The following is a 12,714-nucleotide window of genomic DNA, read 5'->3' on the forward strand; positions in this document are numbered from 1 at the left end:
ATTGGCCTGGTTCACATGTTATGCCTAGCGAAATGTTGGCTTAGCACAAACAGTGTGGGCTCCCAGAGAGCTTCTAATAAACCCTTTGCTCTTCCCCGGTTCTTTTTGCTGCTGCACTAAGTCAGGTTTGTCTTAGCATGTCAAAACACGGGCTCTGCTATTGAGCTACAGCCCTTTCTCTTCCCAGGAGCATCTCTACTTCAGGTACCTGATTTGTGTCTTTAGAAAACCAGTAATACAGATGAAACACGAAAAATTAGAATATCGTGGTCATCACAATTACAACGAATAAAGGCTTGACGTATCTCGCTTTGCATGTCATGAGTCTATCTCATATATTAGTTTCACCTTTTAAGTTGAATTACTGAAATAAATGAACTTTTCCACGAGATTCTAATTTTTCGAGTTTCACCTGTACTTTCAAGTTCTATACCAGATTTGCTGTCAAATGATTTGCCATGATTATTTCCCTGTCCTCATTGGGAAATTGCTCCCGATTTCTGGTCTGCTTAGGCTGCAGTCCTGTGCATGCTTCCCTGGGAGTAAACACCAGTGATTTGCTTCTTAGTGAACATTCCTGGGATTGCACTATTATAGCAAGCCTGGATAGCTCAGTTGGTTGGAGCGTGGTGCTGATAATGCCAAGGTTGCAGGTTTGATCCCCGTATGGGACAACGACATGTTCCAGCATTGCAGGGGGTTGGACTAGATGATCCACAGGGTCCCTCCCAACTGTACAATTCTGTGATTCTGTGAATTAGATATTCACATGCTCCGTTGTAATTGCTTTTATTTAAATTTTTACAGGACATGCATTGAACGAACAGGACATACTGTTGCTGGAGCTCCTGAACTGGTTTAAATGTGATTTTTTCCAGTGGGTAAATAACCTTCCGTGCAGCAAGTGTGGGGGCCAGACAGAATCTAAAGAAAATTTGTCGCCTAGCGAAGACGATCTGAGATGGGACGCGAGTAGGGTTGAAAATCACTTCTGTAACCATTGCCAATTCAGCAACCGGTTTCCAAGGTTTGTATAGGACGTAGGTGGGTTAACAATTTGATCTGTGTTTGAAACTGTACGCTCAGTACAGTTGTGACTTGGTTCCGGAACGCCTTGGTACTCGGGACGCTTTGACTCCCGAATGCCGAAAACCCGGGAGTAAGTCTTCCGGTTTTCAAACGTTTTTCAGAAGCCGAATGTCCAACGCAGCTTCGGACTGAGTGTAGAAAGCTCCTGCAGCCAATCGGAAGCTGCGCTTTTTCAAACAGTTTCAGGAGTCGAACGGCCTCCTGGAACGGATTAAGTTCGAGAACCAAGGTTCCACTGTATCTTTTTGGAAGCCACTTTTTCACTTATTTATTGACAAATCCCTTATATAGCACATGAGAACGATAGTGCCCTTTGAAGCAGTACCATGAAGATACTCTTAGTCCTGTTTTCTGTTTTGCTGGCAGATAGCATAGAAGAATGGATTTGTCACTCAACTCCCTTCAAGCTCAGCCAGCTTAACCAATGGTCATGAGTGATGGTAGCTGTAGAACTTTGACCCTTCTAGATGTTGCTGTACTACAACTCCCATGATCCCCAGCAAGCCTGGCTAATGTCCAGGAATGATGGGCGCTGTAGATCGGAAACAGGGCTGACCCCTGTTCAACCACCCATTACAAGATAGGTTCAGAAGCACTGTCGCCATTCAGATATCCCATGTTTCAGAAATTTGCAGGCGGCAGTTGGGATTAAACCCCCTGTAGTCTGAATAAATGCAAAATATCAACATACCAAAGTTAATTCTGTTGGCTGTGCTTTCAGCAGAGGTTGTCCTCTGGGATGTCCTTGTTCAGCAGTTACCGTACTTTTCCATGTATAAGACTAGGTTTTTTTACTAAAATATAATGTTTAAAAGGGACGCGGGTGGCGCTGTGGGTAAAACCTCAGCGCCTAGCACTTGCCGATCGCATGGTCGGCGGTTCGAATCCCCGCGGCGGGGTGCACTCCCGTCATTCGGTCCCAGCGCCTGCCAACCTAGCAGTTCGAAAGCACCCCTGGGTGCAAGTAGATAAATAGGGACCGCTTACCAGCAGGAAGGTAAACGGCGTTCCGTGTGCTGCGCTGGCTCGCCAGATGCAGCTTGTCATGCTGGCCACGTGACCCAGAAGTGTCTGCGAACAGCGCTGGCTCCCGGCCTATAGAGTGAGATGGGCGCACAACCCTAGAGTCTGGCAAGACTGGCCCGTATGGGCAGGGGTACCTTTACCTTTACCTAATGTTTAAAAGGGGGGGTAGTCTTATACACGGGGGCAATCTCCCCCCATTTTCTTAATTTTGAGTCCCCCAAAATAGGAGGTGTCTTATACACGGGGGCGGGGAGGTGTTATACACAGAAAAATACAGTACTCAGTTTGATAGCAGGTAGGGATTGGGGGATTTAAAGCAGGGGCTAGATCATGGAAGAAGCCTATATATTACCTCTTTATTTATTACATTTGTATATCGCTTCAATGTCACTGCACTCTAGGTAGTTCCACAAATTAAAATGATGGTTTACATTTTTGATGCAAAAACGATAGGGAGGGAAGACAAATTCAAGACCCGTGACCACTGTGTGAGGGAGTTCTTGGGCGGGAATTATCTAACTAGCGTATTTTAATAATGTAGCATTTCAAAATGTTGGCAGCTTATGATAATGGTTTTAGGTATTCGTGGCAATGACAGCAACACCCCCCCCCTTTTAAATATAAAAAATGTGCACAGGTACAACAATCCCGAGAAACTTCTGGAAACTAGGCGTGGCCGTTGCGGAGAATGGTCCAACTGCTTCACCCTCTTCTGCAGAGCTGTGGGTTTTGAAGCAAGATATATTTGGGACGCAACAGGTATCGTTACAACTCTTTCTCTCTGTGTAGTGAGCCAGTGTGGTGTAGTGGTTAAGAGCGGTAGACTCGTAATCTGGTGAACCGGGTTCGCTTCCCCGCTCCTCCACATGCAGCTGCTGGGTGACCTTGGGCTAGTCATATTTATTTGAAGTCTCTCAGCCCCACTCACCTCACAGAGTGTTTGTTGTGGGGGAGGAAGGGAAAGGAGAATGTTAGCCGCTTTGAGACTCCTTCGGGAAGTGATAAAGCAGGATATCAAATCCAAACTCCTCTTCTTCCACACAGTCACAAAAACAAGTCATAAAAACAAAGTCACAAGTGAGTCCCATAAAACAAAGAACACAAAAACGGAAAAGCCACACAAACAAAAAAGACTCTAATCACAACCGTCCCAAAAAGACTCTAATCACAACCGGGTTCGCTTCCCCGCTCCTCAGGGTGACCTTGGGCCAGTCACACTTCTCTGAAATCTCTCAGCCCCACTCACCTCACAGAGTGTTTGTTGTGGGGGAGGAAGGGAAAGGAGAATGTTAGCCACTTTGAGACTCCTTAGGGTAGTGATAAAGAGGGATATCAAATCCAAACTCTTATAGTTTCCTGAGATGGAAGAGGTGCCTTCACAATGTTGGTTACTTTCCTCTGGCTTTCCTCTCCTGCAGATCATGTGTGGACCGAAGTTTATTCCTCATCCCAGCAGAGGTGGCTTCACTGTGACCCTTGTGAAAACGTCTGCGACAAACCCCTCCTCTATGAGATGGGCTGGGGGAAAAAGCTCTCCTACATTATTGCATTTTCTAAAGACGAGGTAGGGGAGGCAGTGTGGGTTTGAAATAAAGGCAATGCTCACAAGGGAAAGTTTTCCCTTTAAGCATTTTTAAAGCAGTTCGATCATTCCTTGACAAAGGAAAGAGGAGCTCTTTCCTGGAGTAGTTCTGATATTGCAGTGAGTGAAACTTTGAGCTACTTCATAGCCAGTGTGGTGTGCTGGTTGGAAGGTCAGACTAAAAGATAAAGGGACCTCTGGACAGTTCAGTCCAGTCAAAGGCAACTATGGGGTTGCAGTGCTCATCTCGCTTTCAGGCCGAGGGAGCCAGCGTTTGTCCACAGGCAGCTTTCCGGGTCATGTGGCCAGCAGGACTAAACCGCTTCTGGTGCAACTGGACACTGTGACGGAAACCAGAGCACACGAAAACGCTGTTTACCTGCCCACCACAGTGGTACCTATTTATCTACTTGCAATGGCATGCTTTCGAACTACTAGGTTGGCAGGAGCTGAGGAAGAGCAACAGCAGCTCACCCCATCGTGGGGATTCAAACTGTCGACCTTCCAATCAGCAAGCCCAAGAGGCTCAGTAGTTTAGACCACAGTGCCACCCGTGTCCGTACCTGGAAGGTCAAACTAAGCCCTTGAAGACTAGGGTTGAAATCCCCATTCAGCCATGAAGCTCGCTTGCAGCCATCACCAGCTCTCAGGAAGCTACTTCGCGGGTTTTTTTATAATATGCAGATGCAGAGAGCCCTGTACGCCTCCATCTTGACATCTTTGGAGCAGGGAGAGGGGAGATGGGATATGCATATAATAAAGAAATCAAATCCTGTATGTAATACTTCGTAATTTACCCCCCTCTTCTTTTTCAACACATGCTTTTCAGGTTGTTGATGTCACTTGGCGCTACTCTTGTAAACATGAAGACCTGCTCCCACGGAGGACCCAGGTCAAAGAAGCGGTCCTACGAGAAACCATCAATAACCTTAATAAAGTGGTAGGTCGCTTTATCTTAGCAGGCTGGTTAAATTTGCACAAGTATTGCAATGTAAGCTGCCCTTGAATCGGGGACTCAATCAATCAATAGATTTTTGTTGTTTATAGCCAACGGCCATCGCAATACAATATAAGCACAAATCGCACAACTACAGAACGAAACATGTTACATGCACCAGACCAAGACAAATCTACAATGTCCGGAATGTCTACCATGTTGCAGTTCAAAGTTGTTAATAGAGGGCAACGTGTTGTGAAATTTTGTTTCTGTTTTTTTATTATCGTTTTGGGGGGAAATGACTTTTTATGTGGTTGGAATGACCGGTAAAGGTAAAGGGACCCTTGACCATTAGGTCCAGTCGTGACCGACCCTGGGGTTGCGGCACTCATCTCGCTTTATTGGCCGATGGAGCCGGCGTGCAGCTTCCGGGTCATGTGGCCAGCATGACTAAGCCGCTTCTGGCGAACCAGAGCAGTGCACGGAAATGCCGTTTACCTTCCCACCGGAGCAGTACCTATTTATCTACTTGCACTTTGACGTGCTTTCGAACTGCTAGGTTGGCAGGAGCAGGGACCGGGCAACGGGAGCTCACCCCGTCACGGGGATTCGAACCGCCAACCTTCTGATCGGCAAGTCCTAGGCTTTGTTACAAGACAATAAAATCATGGCGTTGGACCTTTGCCATACGAGTATCAACTTGTAACTAGAACTGGGTGATACATTGATAAATTGTCTGAAACTGTTATGGTGTTCAGCTGGCAGTGCATTGTGCCAGTTCAAATGGCCTGCAGGCAGCAAAGGTGCAGGCGGGCAGAGCCTGAGAAGGTTGCAAGCACACCCCTTCTCGGGCTCCATCTACCTGCTTGCTTGCACCTTTGAGGATGTCCCCTGCCCCTCTGGCTCGCATGAGCTGGAGCAGGATCAGGGCTTGGTAGGGTTGGGAGATCTGTCTTGGCTGCTGCTTCTTCCCCTAAGGTGGAGAGGAAGAAGCAGCCAAGATACGTTCTAGAGTCGGACGTTGTGATATATCAGCATATTGTAGTATCTAGCTGCTGATGCATAATGATGTTGAAAAACATACATTGCCCAGCAATGTTTGTGACACCAGGGAAGCAGGCAGCAAGAGTTGTTGGCAGAAAAGCACCTGCAACTAGTCAGGCCTGCAATCTTCCAGGCTTTCTTCTGCCACCCTAAGCACATCCATTTGAAGGAACTGCATATATACAGTTGAGCATGCTGGAATAATGCTCTCTGAAATTTTGGTTTTGGCTAGTGGCACATTTTCTACCAAAAAAAAGTCCATTGCTGTTTTAAAACAGTTACAGTTTTTATTATTATTACACTAGAAGTGCTTGGTTCAAAACTGCCACGTTGAGTCTCATTTTACAGTTCTCTTTCCAAGGCCCGTGCCAGTTGTGAGGCGGTTTCAGGTGGCTTATTAGCCAGTTGGGACGCAGGTGGTGCTATGGTCTAAACCACTGAGCCTCTTGGGCTTGCTGAGCAGAAGGTTGGCGGTTCGAATCCCCGTGACGGGGTGAGCTCCTGTTGCTCTGTCCCAGCTTCTGCCAACCTAGCAGTTCAAAAGCATGCCAGTGCAAGTAGATAAATAGGTACCGCTCCAGCGGGAAGGTAAACGGCATTTCTGTGCGCTCTGGTTTCTGTCACGGTGTCCCGTTGCACCAGAAGTGGTTTAGTCATGCTGGCCACATGACCCGGAAAGCTGTCTGTGGACAAACACCGGCTCCCTCGGCCTGAAAGTGAGATGAGTGCCGCAACCCCATAGTCGCCTTTGACTGGACTTAACTGTCCAGGGGTCCTTACTAGCTGTGCCTGCCTCACCACTGCAATCTGTGGCAGGTGCCTATGAACCACTTGGTATTTTAACATTCTCACAGTGCCCCACAATGTAGTGTCACTCTGGGAAAATGCAACAATTTGAAAACGGCATTTCCAAACTTCCTGATGCTGCTCAGGAAACCTTCCAAGGGGCAGAGGTGAATGGGAGCAACCAACATCGGGCAAGAGTCAACGTAGGTGCAACGTGTTGGGGCCCTGCATCTTGGCAGCTGTCTTAGGCTGTAATAATAATAATAATAATTTTATTATTTATACCCCAGCCATCTAGTTGGGTTGCCACTCTGGGCAGCTTCCAACACATATAAAACATAATGAAACGTCAAACATTAAAAACTTCCAGATACAGGGCTGCTTTCAGATGTCTTCTAAATGTTGTCTAGTTCTTTATCTCCTTGACTTCTGATGGGAGGGCGTTCCACAGGGAGGTTGCAGACCCTAACTCTGCCCATAAAAGAAATGGATGTTTTGTTTTGTAGGATTATCAGCAACAACAGCAAAAGCAAACACACCTTCCAAATATTTTGTTGTTTCTATACCAGTGTTTCCCAAGCTTAGTTCTTCTGCTGCTTTTGGACTACAATTCCCATCATCCCTGACCACTGGTCTTGCTAGCTAGGGATGATGGGTGTTGTAGTCCAAAAACAGCTGGAGACCCAAGTTTGGGAAACACTGTTCTATACTATTGCTTTCAACTCTTTCTGAATTGTACATTGAAGGGGCTATCTCTGCCATATATGAGTAGAATTGTTCGAGGCTTACATGAATTGTGACTGAATTAGGCCTTTCAGTTTAATGTGTGAGGCTCTGCAGGGAAAAAGTGTCCTTCATTTGGGAATCTATCACCTTTCCACTTATGCATTAGGTTAATCACCGTATCAAGACCAATGCTACCAGGACAGTAAATTATGTGGAACAAAATAATTGATCCAGGCATTATCCTTCCTTGAATTTTCTCTCGTATGTAATAAAATGTTAGAGCTCAGCAAAACGCAGTGAGTTTGAATAAGATATACAAACCCTGTAAATCCAAAAGTTAATTTCCAAGTAAATTATAAAGATTTGATACTGGTCCAAAGCAGTGTGGAAAAGGTTTCAACCTACTTTCCTGTTGCCTTTATGTTCAAACAATGCAATAATACAATTTTACATGTACCATGGTTATCTGGCCCATCTGCAGTGGTTTCTGACATTCAGAGAGATTGTATTGAAATAAATGATTTGCATTTTTTAAAAATTGTTACACCAGGGAGAGTGGTAATACAGTTGAAATTAATTTTATTTTTTTATCATTGCTTTCTGAAATCACAGAGACAGCAGTCTTTAACAGAAGGAAGGAGAAGGGAGCTCTTAGAAAGAATAATTGTGGAGCTTGTTGAGTTCATTTCTCCTAAAACCCCTAAGCCGGGAGAACTTGGCGGAAGGGTATCGGGATCAGTGGCTTGGAGAGTCGCCAGAGGTGAAATTGCTTTGGAGGTATTTAATGCATCAATTGGTGATCATTTTAGAATTCTTAGTTTATGGTCCAGTTGCAGCTTATTGACTTTAGGGCCCCAGTCCAGAGAAATTTAATCATGCTGTAATTAGTCATGAGTTACTTGTCCTATTGATTTCAACGTTGTGATAGTAATATTTGTTTTAGCCATTATTGAGAACAAGAAGAACCCAAACGCCCACTGATCTATATATAGATGGAAGCAATCAAAAGTAAAGCAGGTAACTTGTTAGGATAAAAGTAATAATTCACTCCAAAATTTGTTGTCAGCTGTCCCAATTACATCTGCTCCGGGCAATCAAAATAGATTTGTTTTGTGGACATCAAAGCAAAAGTGCTAGGTTTTTGGTTTTAATCCGTTGACTGAAGGATTAATGATGGCATTTTATCGTTGTATAGCAGGGTATTGTCCTACTACTACTACTACTACTACTACTACTACTACTACTACTAATTTATTATTTTTACCCCATCCATCTGGCTGGGTTTCCCAGCCACTCTGGGTAGCTCCCAACAGAATATTAGAAACACGATAAAACATCAAACATTTAAAACTTCCCTAAACAGGGCTGCCTTCAGATGTCTTCTAAAAGTCAGATAGTTGTTTATTTCCTTGACATCTGATGGGAGGGCGATTCACAGGGCAGGTGCCACTGCTGAGAAGGCCCTCTGCCTGGTTCCCTGTAACCTCACTTCTCGCAGTGAGGGAACCGCCAGAAGGCCCTTGGAGCTGGACCTTCTACAAGAGCTCTATCCCGCTTTTTGATTGAATTGTCCCCAAGGCAACTTACAATAGATAGTAATTGCACTCATATAGCCCAAACGCATAGAGCCCACAGCTGTTAGTCACTTGCCTGAGGGATGGGGCCTGAGCAGTCTGCCCTTCAACTCTGCAGTCCCAGGGCAACTTGTCTGTCCATCCTGGCTGATGGATGGGGGCAGGTCCATCTCCTCCTTGCCATCATGCCATTTCTGAGAGCCAGAGGCACAGCCTCCCAATGGCCCTTGGCATGTTTCTCTTCCACCTTAATGTCACTGACTTTCTGAAAATTAGATACCAAGGTATATGTATGTCTCTGATTCCTTCGTATGCCCCCTGGTATCTCCAGAGCCCCCCTTTCACAATTTAGGCATAGCAAAACTATCCTAGACAAGACAATTTACCCTGCTAAATTGCTAATTGTCAGGGAACTGTCATCTGAGACGAAGGAGGTGAAAGGGCTCATGGAGGGTGAGAGAGACCACTCAGCGGAGGAGGGGACCAGCAGGGGGAGAAGTGGAGTTCCAAGGGAAAGTGAGTCGGAGGGAGAGCTCAGAGATACTTCTAGCGAGAACAGTGGGGGGGTTTCAGGACCTCCCCTAGGAACACCCACTCCTCGGCGGAAACTGTCACGCCGAGAGTCCAGAAGACGTGTTTCCGTTAAGGAGCTTTTATGCTGGAAGAAGTTCCGTAAACGCCCACTGTCCGATTCAACGAGCGATTGATGGAGCCACGCTTAAGGAGCTCCATCACAGACAGAGGTTTGGGAACTTAGCCAAACTCTGAGGGATCAGGATTTTACGCACAAGCAGCTCATCATCCCATCACAGCAATCGGACAGTCCCTGAAAGCAGCTTGTGCAGAGAGGCATCATGAGTGACCCAGCCGGAGCCGGAGGAGCAGGAGGAGCTGGAGGAGGTCCAACTCTGGAAGAAAGGTACAGAATGTTGGAACTCCAGCTAGCAATGCAAACGGCGAGGCTAGAAGAAAGGAGGGCGCAGGATGCAGAAAAGGCAAAAGGCGCTACACTAGCAAGAAAGATGCCAGGAATGGTGCAGAAGTTTGGGGGGGACCCCAGGAACTACCAAGCCTTTAGGACAGAGATGCAGTATGCTCTTGAACTGCAGTTTAATGACTTTCCCGATGAGGCGTCGCGAGTGGCGTTTGTGATTGGCCATCTCGAAGGAGGGGCGAGAGACTGGGTCAGGCCCCTGATGGCAGGGAATAGTGACATGCTGAAGGACGCGAGGAAGTTTTTTCGCGCCATGGATTTGATGTTTTCCAGCGAGATTGAACAGGGACTGGTACGCAGACAATTGATGGCTTGCAAACAGGGGAGCCGATCGGTTCGTGAGTACTGGACTGAGTTTACAATGTTGATACATAGATTGGGGTGGGACCTATCGGCGGAACCCATTCAAATGCTATTTGAAGAGGGGCTTTCTTCGGCGGTGAAAGACGAACTTTCCCGGGCGCCCAGGGCGGAGTCTATGGACCAGCTGACCAAATCAGCGCTGACCATTGGAGCGCGCCAGGAGGCAAGAGCCTTGGAGAAGCGGGAGGGGAAAGGAGAGCGTTGGAGGGATTTCCGCATTCCAGAGATTCCAGAGTCAAGTTTCCCGCCCGGAGAGCCGATGGAAGTTGGAACAGCGCGCGCGCGCGCAGTTTCAAATCCCAGTGAAGGGAGGAAGAAGGAGGGAAAGAGCGCCAAGAAATGTTACCTCTGCCAGCAGCCAGGTCACTTTGCCAGAGTCTGCCCGCAAAGAAAGGAATGGCAAGGGATGGCAGGGGCTGTTGGGGGGAAGGAGGAGGAAGTCCAGGAGCCAGTAAAAGCCAACGCCTGTCTGCCTCTGTCAGGGCACTGCAGACAGGCCAAGGAGCAGTAAAAGTGCCCACTCCGGAACCTCCAAGACCAGCCCTAGTAATAGAGGTGTTGCTAGAGCTGGCAAACGGATACCCACTAAAGACCAAGGCGCTGTTAGACTCAGGCAGCTCCTGTAATTTTATGAGCAAGGAGTTTGCAGCGGAACACCAGATACAGACACTCCCTTTAAGCAACCCGCTGCAGGTCACCACGATCGATGGGAGGGAGCTGTTGGGGGGAGAAGTTAGCCTACAGACCGTCCCAATGGTTATGAGGGTGGCAAGGCACACCGAAAGGATAGCGTTCAATGTAGCCACCCTGGGAGGGGCGCCAGTCATTTTGGGAATGAGCTGGCTAGCGTTGCATGACCCGCTAGTGGGCTGGCATCAGAGAGTGGTGTCCTTTGGGTCAGGACATTGCCTGGAACACTGCAAAGAGGGAAAGGTGCCAGAAGGGGCAAAGGCCTCCATAGCAGGGACGGAAGTGGCGAACAAAGGGAAGGTGCCCAAACAATACGCTGACCTGAGCAAGGTCTTCAGCGAAAGGGAAGCAGATAAGCTACCACCGCATAGAGACTTTGACTGCCAGATTAACCTGGTCCCTGGGGCCCAGCTACCCGTGGGCAAGCTGTACGCCATGTCAGACAGGGAAATGCAGGAGTTGAGGGAGTTTATTGACAAAAACCTGAAGAGAGGTTTCATCAGAGAGTCCAGAGCGGTGGGGGGCAGTCCAGTGTTTTTTGTGGACAAAAAAAACACGGATAAACCGAGATTGGTCGTGGACTACCGGGCCCTGAATGCCGTGTCAGAACCAGTGACTTTCCCCATGCCCAGGATTGATGACATTTTGACCAGGGTGAGGAAGGGAAAGATATTCACGAAACTGGACTTGAGAGGAGCGTACAACCTGATACGAATAAAGAAGGGGGATGAATGGAAGACAACGATGTTCACCCCCCTAGGGGCTTTCGAATATCGCGTTATGCCATTCGGATTGCAATCAGGCTCCGCCTGTTTTCAATCGCTCATGAACCATGTACTGGGACCTTTGCTCTACAAGAATTGCGTGGCATTCCTCGATGACGTGCTGATATATTCGGAGAATGAGGAGCAGCATGTGAAGGATGTCAGGGAAGTGCTGAGCCAGCTGCAAGCAAACCAGTTGTGGGTGAAATTGGAGAAGTGTCAGTTCCACACCAAGGAGGTGGAATTCCTGGGGTACCGCTTATCAGACAAGGGATTAGCCATGGATCCAGGCAAGGTCCAGGCGGTGCTGGAATGGAAGACACCGAAAACCAAAAAAGATGTGCAAAGGTTCTTAGGGTTTGGGAACTTTTACCGTAAATTCATCAAGAACTTTGCCCACTTAACGGCTCCCATCACGGACTGTCTAAGCAGCAAGAAGAAATTCGTTTGGACGGCAGAGGCGGAGCACGCTTTTGAGGAATTGAAAAAGGCATTCGCTTCGGAAGAACAGCTCCTGCATGTGGATTTACAAAAACCCATGAGAGTGGAAACTGATGCCTCAGACCGGGCGGTGGGGGCAGTGCTGCTTCAGCCAGGGAGCAATAAGTCGGAATGGAGACCGTGTGCCTTCTTTTCGCGTAAGCTGAACAAATCCGAGAGGAACTACACGGTATATGACCGAGAACTACTCGCCATTCACGAAGCGTTCCGGAGATGGAGACACTTACTAATTGGCGCACAGCATAAGGTGCAAGTGTGTACGGACCACAAGAATTTGGAGTATTGGAGAACAGCACGAGTGCTCAACCAACGACAAGTGAGATGGGCCCAGGAGTTCTCCAAATTCCATTTTGAAATCTGCTACGTGCCAGGTCCAGAAAACATCAGAGCGGACGCTCTCTCTCGCAAACCTGAATATTTGGAGGGGGAGGGAGCGCCAGAAGAGAGACATATTATCCCAGAGGACCACTGGGTGTGTGGTGCGGCCTGGGTGGGGCAAAGAGAACTGGTAGAGGGGACGGTCAATGATGAGTACGCCCAGGATAAGCTCAGAGGTTTAAGGAGAGAGGGAGAAGACCCAGGAGGTTTTGAAGAAAGAAACGGGGCATTGTATTACAAAGGGGCACTATATATACCCG

At 47.6% G+C, this 12,714-nt stretch overlaps 1 protein-coding gene across 1 annotated transcript in view; it reads left to right on the forward strand.

The window, feature by feature from the left end:
- Positions 1-12,714, forward strand: part of NGLY1 (N-glycanase 1) — a 34,233-nt gene that overhangs the window by 11,121 nt on the left and 10,398 nt on the right. The window contains exons 4-8 of the mRNA XM_083578107.1: positions 808-1,027; positions 2,753-2,874; positions 3,534-3,679; positions 4,527-4,637; positions 7,803-7,967. Coding sequence (XP_083434233.1) covers positions 808-1,027; positions 2,753-2,874; positions 3,534-3,679; positions 4,527-4,637; positions 7,803-7,967 — 764 coding nt within the window. The remainder of the gene's footprint in view (positions 1-807; positions 1,028-2,752; positions 2,875-3,533; positions 3,680-4,526; positions 4,638-7,802; positions 7,968-12,714) is intronic.

The sequence above is a fragment of the Podarcis filfolensis genome, assembly GCF_964270895.1.
Source record: "Podarcis filfolensis genome assembly, chromosome: 12".
Lineage (NCBI taxonomy): Eukaryota > Metazoa > Chordata > Lepidosauria > Squamata > Lacertidae > Podarcis > Podarcis filfolensis.